This window comes from Condylura cristata, unplaced genomic scaffold (assembly GCF_000260355.1).
Source record: "Condylura cristata isolate star-nosed mole 26May11 unplaced genomic scaffold, ConCri1.0 scaffold00002, whole genome shotgun sequence".
Taxonomy (NCBI): domain Eukaryota; kingdom Metazoa; phylum Chordata; class Mammalia; order Eulipotyphla; family Talpidae; genus Condylura; species Condylura cristata.
Window position 1 is genome coordinate 3,010,694 of NW_004567103.1, and position 13,111 is coordinate 3,023,804.

At 49.5% G+C, this 13,111-nt stretch overlaps 1 protein-coding gene across 2 annotated transcripts in view; it reads right to left on the reverse strand.

Moving 5' to 3' along the window:
- DIS3L2 (DIS3 like 3'-5' exoribonuclease 2) overlaps positions 1-13,111 on the reverse strand; it is a 254,468-nt gene that overhangs the window by 139,983 nt on the left and 101,374 nt on the right. For both annotated transcript variants that reach the window (XR_001145689.1, XM_012728140.1), the window contains exons 7-8: positions 11,068-11,168; positions 9,238-9,485 (exon numbers count right to left, since the gene is read on the reverse strand). Coding sequence is in view for 1 of the 2 variants with exons in the window: in XM_012728140.1 (XP_012583594.1) it covers positions 9,238-9,485; positions 11,068-11,168 (349 nt within the window). In the remaining variant the exon portion in view is untranslated. The remainder of the gene's footprint in view (positions 1-9,237; positions 9,486-11,067; positions 11,169-13,111) is intronic.

Below are 13,111 nucleotides of genomic sequence, written 5' to 3' on the forward strand. Positions count from 1 at the left end.
AGCCCAGAGCAGCTTCTCCCCTCAGTCCTCTCACTCTCTTTGGGTCGTGTGTCCTTTCTGCCACATGGCACAAGCCTCTCAGCTACTCTCTAGCTGTGTCACTGAAATTCAGGTACATCTCTTAGCCAATAGGCAAGGTAGACAAGGGAGGGTCAGCGCGCTGCACTGAGAAGCTAAAGCCACTTCCGCATGAGTTCGATCCCCGCCTGCCCCGGAGGTGACCACATGGCGTGGCAGACCTCTCCTGACCCGCCCGCTGCTCCCCTCAGCAGTGTACTTCGTCGATCTGCCTGTTCTGCTCCCCACTCTGTCTCTGGTGAAGCCTCTCGCCGCCCCTGAGCCTCTGGCCTGTACCCCAGCTCTGTATGCACAAATAAATAAATATTAAAAAAAAAAAAGTTTATTGATTTCTGTATTTTTATTTCTTGTGCATCTAGGTAAACTTTTATGTCCTCTCATAATCAGCTGCCACATTAGCAACATCACTAATATTAGCCCTTTTAAAAAATCAAAATAAGGGGGAAATCCTGCTACTATATATCATATTCAAAATTGGAATTCTATAATTTATTTGTATGGATAATATCTCCCCCAATTGTGAGTTGCTAGATATATAGAGGGCTATATAGACAGATGACAGATATAACTACCTATCTATCTAGCTATCTAAAATCTATCTATCTATATATATATACATATATACATTGAATTCCAAAAAAACTAAATGATAAATGGCCCTATTAAAAATGAATGCTAAAATGACTGAGTTAAAATTTAAGATAAGAAAAAGAAATGGAAGTTATAAGGTTGGCTTGGTAGGGAGAAACAATCTGTCATTACTACAAAGGAAACCACATTCAAAGCATTAAATTTAATAAAGATTTAACCAGATGGCTGGATATAGGGCTAATATACAAAAACCAACTGTAATTCGATATGACAACATCAAAAAGATAGAAATCACAATTTAAAAAAAAACTGTTCTTCAGAAAATATTTTTAATAATGTAAGAAGAAAATTCTAAAACTGGGAAGAAAAACGTTTTCTGAATCAGCTAAAAAGATTTTATTCTAGATATATAGAGAGCTATATAGATAGATGACAGATATAACTATCTATATATATTGAATTCCCAAAAAATCAAATGATAAGCGACCTTATTAAAAATGAATGTTAGGCCCTCCCTGGTGGCGCAGCAGGTTAAAGCACAGCACTAAGAAGCTTAAACCACTTCTGAATGAGTTCGATTCCCGCCGGCCCCAGAGGAGATCCACATGGCGCGGCAGACCTCTCCTGGCCCACCCGCTGCTCCCCTCAGCAGTGGACTTCATCGATCTGCCTGTTATGCTCCCCACTCTGTCTCTGGTAAAGTCTCTCACCCTCCGCATCTCTGGCCTGTACTCCAGTTCTGTATGAATAAATAAATAAATCTTTAAAAAAAAAAAAAAAGAATAAGAATGTTAAAATGACTGAGTTAAAATTTAAGCAGAAATAGTAATAACTGCACTGTCCAGGTCCTCAACCTGCCTGTTCTACTCCCCACCCTGTCTCTGGGGAATCCTCTCACACCCTGCATCTCTGGTCTGTACCCCAGTTCTGATGCATAGATAAATAAATCTTTTTACAAAATAAATAAAAATTAAAAATGAATATAGACATGAAGACATTTTCCAGAGAGGAAGCATAATGGCCACAAGTATGTGAAAAGATGTGCAATCTTATTAGCAATCAGGAAAATATAAATTGAAATCACAATGTGATGACGTTTTTAAAAATTTATATATTTATGCATACAGAGCTGGGGTACAGGCCAGAGGCACTGGGGTGGTATGAGGATTCCCCAGAGACAAAGTGAGGAGCAGAACAGACCAACTGACGAAGTACTGCTGAGGGGAGCAGCGGGCGGGCCAGGAGAGGTCTGCCGCACCATGTGGGTCACCTCCGGGGCGGGGATTGAACTCATGATGAAATGGCTTTAGCTTCTCAGACCTGTGCTTTGACCCGCTGCACCACCAGGGAGGGCCCTGTGATGATATTTTAAAACCACATTGACTGGTAAAAAATTGAAGTGACTCCTAATATCAAGTTTTGATAAAAATGTGAAGCAGGAGAAACTCTTCCAGAGTGTCAGCACTCAAAATGAGCAGCCACTTGGGACAATGGTTTGGGTATAAAGTGGTAAAGTTAAACATGTAGGTATGTGTAATGCAGTCATTTTCTCTCAGCGTCTAGAGAAACTTCAGTTAGTGAGCACTGGAATATTCACAGAGCACTGTTCAGAAAAGCAGAATCTCAGGTCAACACACACAGCCCAAGCTAGAAATGGAAATATTATGAATTGAAATCAATGAAATATAGTCAGAAACATGATGTTCATTGAAAAAAATGCAAGTCATACAGGAATATATGTAGCATGATAGTTCTTATAAAGTTCAAAAATATGCAAACATACATAGCCTCTTTGGGAATAAAAATACAGGTAAAGAAAAGCACATTTTCGGGCCCTCCCTGGTGGCGCAGCGGGTTAAAGCACTGCACTGGGAAGCTTAAGCCACTTCCGCACGAGTTCAATCTTCTTTTAAAGATTTATTGATTTATTCATACAGAACTGGGGTACAGGCCAGAGATGCGGAGGGTGAGAGGATTCACCAGAGACAGAATGGGGAGCAGAACAGGCAGATCGACGAAGTACACTGCTGAGGGGAGCAGCGGGCGGGTCAGGAGAGGTCTGCCACGCCATGTGGATCTCCTCTGGGGCAGGCGGGGATCGAACTCGTGCGGAAGTGGCTTTAGCTTCCCAGTGCTGTGCTTTAACCCGCTGCGCCACCAGCGAGGGCCTGAATAAATAAATCTTTAAAAAAAAAAGAAAAGCACATTTTCTCCCAGGGCAGAAAGCGGTTCTTAATCTGGGTGATGGTAACAGCAGCATTGGAAACTGCATTCAAAAGTTTTAAGTGTTCTATATATTGTTTTATCTGCGAAACTTGCTTTATAATGAATGCTAAATGTTTTTAAAACAATATTTTAGATAAATGTATACCAAACTCTCAAGTGTGATTATTTGGGGAGTGAAATTCTAGAAAACTTTCACTTTTTATATGCTATGTCTAAAAAACGTTTCATAGGAAATTTATATGTATTCAGAAAACAATTCAAACTTTTTCTTCACTCGATATTACAGAGATAAACAGTAATGAGACAGGAAAGCTTCCCTCATTCAAACAACTTAGAATGACCACTGCTTCAATTTTTCTCACTCACCGCAAATACTGTTGCCATTCACAACCAATATCACAACTGGGTTTTACTATAAAGTGAACCTGTCAACACTGAAATAACGTCCCCAACTAGTGTGTGTGTGTGTGTGTGTGTGTGTGTGTGTGTGTGTAAACATTCTATGTAAATAAGCATCAGCGCCACTGTTCTGAGTCATATACAACTAACAGACACAGAAGAAGAGGACCAGCTACAAATATTAGAAATTAAGACAAAGGTTTCCGAGCTGGCATCTTGGCTTTAAAGAAAACAGGAACCAATAGGGAAAAGTCAACATTAGTGTCCGGAGCCAGCTAAGCTCTGTTCTCTACCAAACAGTCTTATGACGTTGGCCTTGTAACTAGGCTACCACAGCAGCCGGTCAAACATCCTTGCACTGACTGTCACCATACTGGTGCGTGTCAGATGCCTGAGAACCTGCAAGCCCGGAACAAGCCAACATCAGCCACCCCAGGATCCAGAACATCGGTAACACATGGTGAAGCAAAGTACCATCAATCTATGACCTAGACCTGTTGTTTTCTATCGCAAAAGGAGAGACCATGTCTTTGTCCCTTCTGGTTTCATTTAGGACACAGCAAAAGGCAGCAGCTAAGGAAAAGGGACTTTAGGGAAAGTGTGGGCAGATCAATGAAATCATCTAATGGGGAAAAGAAGGCTCAACAAAACTGAATGATTCCAGGGAAGGCCCTGAAATTGAGAGTGAAGAGCTGATCTGCTGTGAAGGGAGAATAGAGGAGGCCAAGACCATTTAAGGAAGATAAGAGAAGGTCAATGGACACTTTAGTGTTTTCAAAAAGATGCACTAGAAAGGAGCGAAGTGGACAGCAGTGAGGAAATGTTGATGGCCGCACACAGTGCAGGGAAAGAACCATCTGGTAACGGAGGCCTGGGCAGGGCCGCTCCTCCCGTTCCCTCACTCTGTTCTGCTTCCACCAAGGCGCGCTCCAGTGCAAGTCAGGGATCCTGATCCCACAGGCCACCAGGTGGAGCCCAATGGTCACAAAAAAGAGCCCCCTCCTCAGCCTGATTTGCTGTTTGTCTACTGGCCGGCTGCAGCCCCACCCCCAGAAAAAGACAGAAGAGTTCAGAGCTTTGTAATGTAGGTTCACAAGACTTAACAAGTCAGCCTCTTCCTCAGATGAGTCTTCAGAAATGGAATGTTCTGGGAAACACTTTTTGCGCAGGGCCAAAGTGCAGGGCCATTTCTCAACTGGCTTACCTTGCAGGCCAGGCCTCGATGAAACAGGCGGATTTCTCCTATCTGCTCTTTTCTGCTAACCTAGTTACTGCTTGATTTTCCTACAATCTGCTGTAATTTAATGAGTGCTTTACCAGTGCACAGTCACCTCCCAGGAAACTCAGTCTCTAAGAAAACTGCTTCTGTCGGTCACCTACTATCTCTGATTGATAACCGACACCTCACAGCGCATGTTGGGAGACTCCAGAACCAGCTCCCTCCCTGCCACCACCTCCTCCCCACCGCAGGAGTCATCAATCAGAACTCCTTTTCTCCCTCCCACCTTGCCCAGACCCTCCTCCATTCGAACTTGCCGCCCTCACTCACTGAAATACGGGGTACTGCAAGCCTTCACCAGTCCGCCACTACGTCTAGACAGTTCCAAGTTCAACCCCAAATTTCTCAACGTTGCTATAGCTGCACTGACCTACTCACCCCCATACACCCTTTAGGCCTGCTGAGAAAATGATATAAATATGTCCTTGCCCGAGGTCAGTTCACATCATGTATCTCCAGTTAGTTTCCAGTGTTGCCAAGAAACACGCTTATGTTCCTCACAGTAGCTACTGCAAAGCGGTTCCATTCTCTTCCAAGCTTTTCCTTAAATATGCAAGAAGCACCGGAGACAAGGCTAGGAAAAAGTGACCTGACCTTTCCTTGCTCACGACATCCTGAAAGGGGCAGCCGGGACTGCCAACTCTAGGCTGAGGGAAGCAGATTTCACAAAGGACTCAGGAAACAGAGGCATGAATTCTACCACAAGAGTTTTGTCAAGGGAAAGATGATTTAAGAGGGTTGGGAAACTCTTAACACTGTAAATCTGATTACATAATTGAAAATCATTCCAGCAAGGAGGTCAATGTGGCTTTTTAAGTACCCTGGATGAGCATTTAATACTAAGTAGCAAAAGCACTAAATATGTTGTGATGCATTACTAAAGCAGTGATCCCTAAAAGCCAGCAAGGGTCACCAACCACAGGGTACTGCTGGGCTCTGCCAGTGCTGCAGAGGAGATGCCCAGGAGAACAACATTCCTCTCAGACCTCCTGGCAATTCTAAGACGACAATGACTTTCTAACCCCTGGAGGCCTCCAGTATTGTAATACTCTCTGGGCTCCCTGTCGCTGGGCCCCAAAATATCATGGAGGAGGGTACCAGTAAAGCAACACCTTCACTGAAGGGGGGGCAAGGTCACTGGCTTCCCTAAGGCCCCTTCTAAAGAGACTGACAGACGGTGTATTCTGCAGGGTACCTTCTAGTCAAGCTCAAATGAGCTGACACAATGACTGTGCATTGGTATCCAGTATTGGTTTAGGAGGGACAGGCCTGTGGGTCTCATGGTTCTCTAGACAAACTCCTTCATGTGTTTTCCAGCTTAATTATGACACACCCTCTTCCCAGTCATCTGACCGAAGCCTGGGTGGTCACTGCGTCCTGTCCCCCCGCCCCTCTGATGGGCCAGCAAACAACCACTGAGCACCCTTTTCCTCAAGGAGCTTGTGGCCCAGTAAACAACTGACATAAGCAAAAGCAATGAACAGGTAAGAGCAACAACAGTTTTATTAGAAACTAGGGGAGCACCGAGGAGGGAGACCTCCAAGTCAAGGAACATTTTTTGAGTGAACAACTGAGCTTAAAAGCTGAGTATTTCGCTAAAGAAATGCTGGGTGAGGAGAAGGCCGAGGCAGGTGGCGGGAGGGGGACAAGGCCCGGGCTGCCCTCAGTGGGTCCTGTGGAGCCTCATCCCAGGCCTCCCAAATCAGAAAACCGACAGTGAACCCAAGCTCTGCGCCCCTTCGCGCCCCGGCTCCAACCAGCCACCGCGCGTGGGAGAACTTGCCGTCCTCGCCTGCCCGGAATCTTTTCAGCCCGGTGTGTCCCCACTGCGGCTCTGTGCCTGCAGGGCCGCCCCAGCCTTGCCGCGACCCCCTACTGTGACCGCCCCTCCTAGCCACTGGCAAGCCTGGGGCAAACGGGCCTCCGCTGTCCAAGAACAACTTTGTCCTCAAAGTGCCCGATCGCTCGCCGCCTCTAGACTGGAAGGACATTATTTTATCCCTGCGGAAGGATTTATGGCCCTCTGCCGTGTACTGGTCGGGGCCCAGAGGCCAGGCGGCCGTCCAGCAGCTGCTTTGAGCACACTCCCTCCCAGAGCGACGCGTCCCACTGCCCGGCTTCATGGGCACTGGGTCCTGCACCCCGGGACCCCCGCGCCGGCTGCCACAGTGAACCAGGGTGAATAACTGTCAGGCGAGCGCCACAGAGCGTCTCCCCGAGAAACGGTGCGTTGTGCCCCAACGCCAGCGTGTGGGCTGCGGGGACGGCAGGGGAGGGGGTCCCGGGGCACGGGCAGGGGCCGTGCGCGGGGAGAAGCGGGTGACGCATGAGGCGGAGCGGTGGCGTGGGCACCCGGCTCAGGGCGGTGGAGAGACGCCGGGTGCCTCTGCTGCCTGCCTGGCTTGCACCCCCGGGGGACCCGCCTCCGTCCTCTGCCCTGGGTGTCAGAGAACCACCAGTTGCTGCAGTTGATCCTCACTGGTGTTTAAATTCGCCCCAGTGAGGGGAGCCCCGCGACACGCGTGTGCAAGCGGGCCCGTGCCCGGCTGGCATTCCCCGGCTGGGGACAGGCAGCGCGGCCCCTTGCTCCTCACACACAGCCTCGCCCACGCGCGTGGGCACTTGCAGTCTGCCGAGCAGCGGCTGTCTGGGCTTTGGCTCCTGAGGTCAGTGACTTGGGCTTGGTGGCCTGCCGCTCCCCAGGCAGCAGACATCCAGTTCTCTGAGGGGCAGAGTGTGGGGGCAGGGCCCCTGAGGGGGCGCAGCTGGTGCGGGCTGGCTCCTGGGCACTGCGTCTGGCGTCCGCAGAGCGGCCACACACAGGCCCCGACGAGCACCGCCCCCGCTCCGCCCGGCCTGGCAGACCCATGTGCTGACTGGGAAGCAGTGACCTCAGCCTGCAGATCAGTAACCGATAGCCAGAACCAAAGGCATCGCGGCCACCAGCTCGCCAACAGCTGCCGCCGCGCCCGGCCCGCGTCATCGGGCACGAGGACCCGCCGCGCCTTGCTTCTTAAGAGAAACTTCCTTTCTCACCCAGGCGCTGTGGCATGTTTCCCTGCAAGAATGTTGAATGCCTTCATGATAAGGCATTAAAGGAAAAGACAAGCACAGTTTTCCGCCTACATCTGAGAATCTGGGTCCTGCTCTGTGGCGAGTGTGTGACTGATGCGGGGTGGGAATCTCGTCTTCTTTCCTCAGCTTGGGCAAGCGTCCTCAGTGTCGCAAAGGCCTGGCTCCCTTTCCACCGTGGCTGTGCTTTCCTCACCAGAGAAGCGATCCCGCCGGGTGCGGCTGGCTGCGGGAAAGGAGCCCAGAGCCACTCGGGGGGCGGGAGACCCCCACCGGGGAGGTTCCCTCATGACTGAGGAAGGGGCCCCAGCAGGCCCGCACCATAGGGTGACACAAAGGCCGACAAAACTCCCCACGGTGCCCCGGGAGGCCTGGGGGGGGTGGAGAGGCAGAGCTCGCACAGCCAGCAGGCCAGGTGGCCCGGCCTGCACCACGCCTTCGGCACGGATGGTGAGAAACTGGCAGGCCTCCGAGAAGGACTCTTTAGGGCTCAAAGGGTTGACGTCACTCCTGGACAGCGGGTGAGGCTGACACACGATGACACTGCAGCCAGGCCACTCGCAGGGCTCAGAAACAGCAACTGCGCCGAGGGCCCCTGGGAACAGGTAAGTCACGCAGGCGTCACGTCACTAGAGACACGGCTAGGGCAGCACTCTCCCACCGCACCAGGCACGAAGACCGACGGGACTTGGCTCCCTCTCCAGGCCTGAGAGCGCAGGACAGCAGCCCGGTGGACAGCACGGGTGGCCACGTTCCTTGCTTGCACCCACGGGAGACTCCCAGGAGGACCCGTCCTGGACAGGTCAGGGGCGAGCGCAAATCACCAAAAGGTTAAGTGTCAGAACAAAGTCCTTTTACGCTGTTGGCCTTTATTTTCTCTTCCTGTGAGGCAGAAACCAGACACCACCCATAGTAAGGGGCCAGGGATAAAGCTATGGTGAACAGTGCTCTTCTTTCAAAGCAAACACCAAGTAAGAAGACAGGCACAGCCTTATCAAACAGCTGGGCCCGGCAGTCCCTTCAGAGCTACTGAGGGCCGGCCACGCCGCTGGGACAGTGTGCTCGGTACTGAACCAGCGGTTCCAAAGGCTTCATGAAATTGTGGTGCTCTTCTCCACTCACGGAAGGGGGGTTTAGTTCCAAACGGCTGAGGTGAGAACTCTGAAGGCCAATACCAAAGAAGCACGTGACCCAAACACACCATGCAGTCACAGCGCAATGCCGGAGGCTGGGTCTTTGACAGTTAGTGTTCACGTCTGCCGGACGTTAGCGCAGTGACTCCGCGGCGGCTCACAAGCACACACAGGATTCACGACACAACGGGAAACACACACGACTCAGAGAGTGCTTCTACTTTATGCCAGACACCAAAACAAACAAAAAGGGTCACAGCTGGCAGTTTACGGAACCGACAGGTGACGGGTGGAGATGGTGGCTAAAGGCAATTTCTGAAGAACCAGGAGGAAAATATGCCAAGTGCCCAGGCTTTAATAAAGAAATGCTAATTAAAATACACACAAAAGGTTGACTTAAAAGTCACCTGAGTGAGTCCTGCCTGGGATCTGTGGTGTTTCCCGCCAGCGATCACCTACCCCATGGCGAAATTGCTGTCCTCCTTCCAGTCCACGATGCGGCAGATGAACAGCGTGCTGGCGTAGTCTTTAGGCCGCGTCACCAAGTCCTGGGGACAGTCCTTGAGAGGTACATAAATGCGAGGCACTCGGTGGTCCACAGGCGAGAACAGGGCAAACTTCCTGAACAATTCACTGTTCTTATCAGCCAAGAGTTTGAGGAAGCCGGTGGCTGCTCGCGAGTGCTTCTTCTCCGTGATGTAAACCACCTGCAGGCACAGAGAGAAGCGTCAGTGCTGCGTGTCAGGCTGGGCAGGCAGCAGGCCGTCATGTGCTCCCCCCCCCCCCCCCCCGGGTCAGCACTGCTTCTAGACCCAAATGGAGATCCTCTTGGACATGGTCTGAGCCCCCGCCGGGTCCAGGACCCCGCCTCGTCCGGGCCCCTTGAGTCCCGAGCCGCCTTCCCCTTTTCTCCTTCAACATTCTGCTTTGATCGTCTCTTGCACTTCATGGGCAGGGGCAAGGTGATCCCCATCTGTGTCCTGTCTGAAGGGGTCTCTGCTTCCTGTTTGGGCATTTGGCGGCACGAGAAGTGTATGAAGCACCTGACCTCAGTGTGATAGATAGGTCAGCTGTCATAAAGATGACCTCGTATTGTCCTGCCTTATAAGTTTCAGTTTTAATCATTAAGAAACAAACAAAAGTAGCCAAGGAGGGCCCTTTCGGGGCCCAGCACAGGCGGCACCCCACCTCCAGGGGGTCGCCTCCATGCAGCTCCGACTGAAGCCATTCCGGAGCCTGACCCAGTGTGTCCTGATGGTTCATTTTGCCAAGAAAAGCCAGAATCCTGTGTTTTTCAATGTGGGTACTACTGTCTTTTAAAAATATAAGCCATGAGCCCAAAGTCTAAGTAGCACACGGGTCGAATAAGACACAAGTTTGCGAGCCAGCCCTTCCCTTCGTGCTCATCGCCACACAAGCACGCTGCTGGGCAGGTGGCTAGTTTCCGCCCTGCCACTGAAATAAAGGTGCAGGCACTGGACGGGCACCTGGGGGCAGACACACGCGGACCTCGGCCGTTCCTCCATCTGCGTGCAAGGGGGGCTCCCTGAGTGCGGCCGAGTGCCCACACTGCACTCCCAGGGCCGGACGGGCCTGGGTGCTGGGTCCCCTCACTCCTGGCCCTCGCGTACGTCTCACCCAGGAGCTCCTGGCACAGCTACGGTGGACTCCGGTGCACCCCACCCCCAACTAGGCCACTGGCATGTAGAATTAAAAAGTAAACAGACTTGTGTGAGACAACACAATAGGATGCAAACACCAGCGGTTTTGTTCCTGTGATAACCGAATGAAATACTCTGTCAAACAAAAGACTTACTGAAAACTTAGTTTTGGATCAGATCCATGTGAGATGACAATAAAGTAAGAGTAAAGCAAAACACAAAAAGCCAAGGAGTTTCCATTCATCCGGCTTCACCAGGGTCTAGAATCTCACTCCACTTCAAAGCCACGACTATGGCATAAGCAAAGAGCAAAATGTGGGATTTCAACCCACAGACCCACAAAGAAAAGGCCGAGACCCCTCACCCAAACAAAGGCCAATGGCTATGGATGGATGAGTTTTAAGTCATGAAAGGATTGATTTTTTTTTTTATTCCCTTTTTACTACTGATTTTTCTAATTAACTGACCCATGTCACCCTGAGCACCCGACTTGTCAACCCCGCGAGAGGCCAGTCTATGGCCACGCCATCCTGAGCGCCGACTCGTCAATCCCGCGAGAGGCCTTCGGCTGGTAGCTCAGGGAACAGCCCTGTGGCTAAGTGGAAGGAAAGTATAGACAATGAATGACCTTTGCTGATCTTTGCAGGGGCTTCTCCCGTAAAGCTCTGGCATCCTGGGATGTGGAGGGGGTCTCCTCTTTTGTAACAGATGCTCCAGTAACATCTTTTCCTAAATGAAAAACCAAGAGAAAGAAAGGAGTCAGTTAACCGTTACCTACCAGACCCACAAGTTCGTGGAGTTTATAAATTCAGAGCAGGAAGGATTCTTGGATACCACTTCCTTCCAACTACTCATTTTATAGAGAAGGGAACTCAGGCCTAAATGGCGAGGTGCAGAGGTAAAGGCCAGTCAAGGCCAGTCACATCACACACTTGCACTGACGCTCACAGTCTTATCTAAGTCACATCATTCACAAGCCAAATGTCATGCCAGTGGGGAGCAGCAGACCATGCTGAATTAAAGTGAACTGCCTGTGTGTCAAATACTGAGAAAGCCTGAATGCTAAGTGCCGTTCCAGCCCACAATGAAGGTCAGAGATAGGAGAATTTATTATGCACATCTGTGAAATAAAACAAAATCAAAATAAATGCTAACTTTTAAAAGTATATTGGTACTAGCCATCACAAACAAAATGGTGGAAAATAGATTATATTTATTAAATAAATAAATAAAAAGCCAAACCTGATTTTCCTGGCTTTTCTTAGTGACATTATATAAAGAGTAAAGTACTTAAAGCCTTTTAATGTTTAATTTCCTTTCTTAAAAAAACTTATAAAATGCACATTCACCCAAGAAACTAAAACCACATCTCCCCAGTAAAAAGGAGTGTTAGGCTCTTTACCAGAGCATTAAAACCACTCATGAACAAAAGCAGCCAGTTACACACTTCTGAACACTTAGCATTTTGTATTTTCATGTGTTACATTCAAATTCCCTTACAAAACACTCTTATCCATCTCTACTGGAGCTGCTACGGTCTAGGGGTCAACCAATTCATGTGGGACCTTCTCCAGGTAGCTGAGAGAGACTTGTACTTATCATCACTTAGACATTACCAAGGCCAAAATAAATAAATAAATCCTCCTCAGGACTGGCTGCCTCTTAGCAAAGGCTTAGCCTACAGCCAACTTTCACCATTCTGGGCGTACTCTGGAAACAGTGACATGATCTGACCTGGAGGGGCTTAAAAATGATCAACTGTTTGCTTTTCCATCTATGCTGAAATTTACCTACCATAGTGCCCGCAGAAAACATGAGTCTCACCACATCCCAAAAGGCAAAACACAAACAAAATTTCCTATTGGTGATCACCTTGTCCATCAGCAAGAGAGGGAGCTCCTGCAATATATCCTTTATTTTAGAACAGAGCTCAGGATTCCAAAATCATCAGATGCTGCTAGAACGTCTCTTATATCCTTAGGGAGAAAAAACTATGTAAGTTGTTGATCTTATCATATTTTGCCAACATGTTCTGCAGAATGAGGTAATTCAGGAAACATCAGGAGGCTGGAACTACATGAACGAACATACTCTACCTAAATATCTGATATCTGAGTTTTCGGTCCTCAGAGCTGGCAGTGAAACAGAGGAGTGAAGATTTTTCCAAAGCAGCCCCAATCCAGGGCACATACTTCCTGTAATAGTCACTAACAGCTCCATAAAATGACGTTTGCTTCGGATCCCGCCCGGGCAACAAGCAAGCCTTCTGTTCCATAGGGTTCGAGAGGTGGCATTTAAGACAGAGGCCGGACATGGGAGTGGGCCCAATGATGATTTTCCGTATTGCACTTGAACATGACCTTTTTCAGGTTCTGTGCTGAAAAGGATACTCTGTGACTGGATTAAGAAATGTGGTAGATTGGCCCTCCCTGGTGGCGCAGCGGTTAGAGCACTGCACTAAGGACCTTAAGCTACTTCCGCATGAGTTCGATCCCCGCCTGCCCTGGAGGTGACCCACATGGCGCGGCAGACCTCTCCTGACCCGCCCGCTGCTCCCCTCAGCAGTGTTCTTCGTCCATCTGCCTGTTCTGCTCCCCACTCTGTCTCTGGTGAAGCCTCTCACCCTCCGCATCTCTGGCCTGTATCCCAGTTCTGTATGAATAAATAAATAA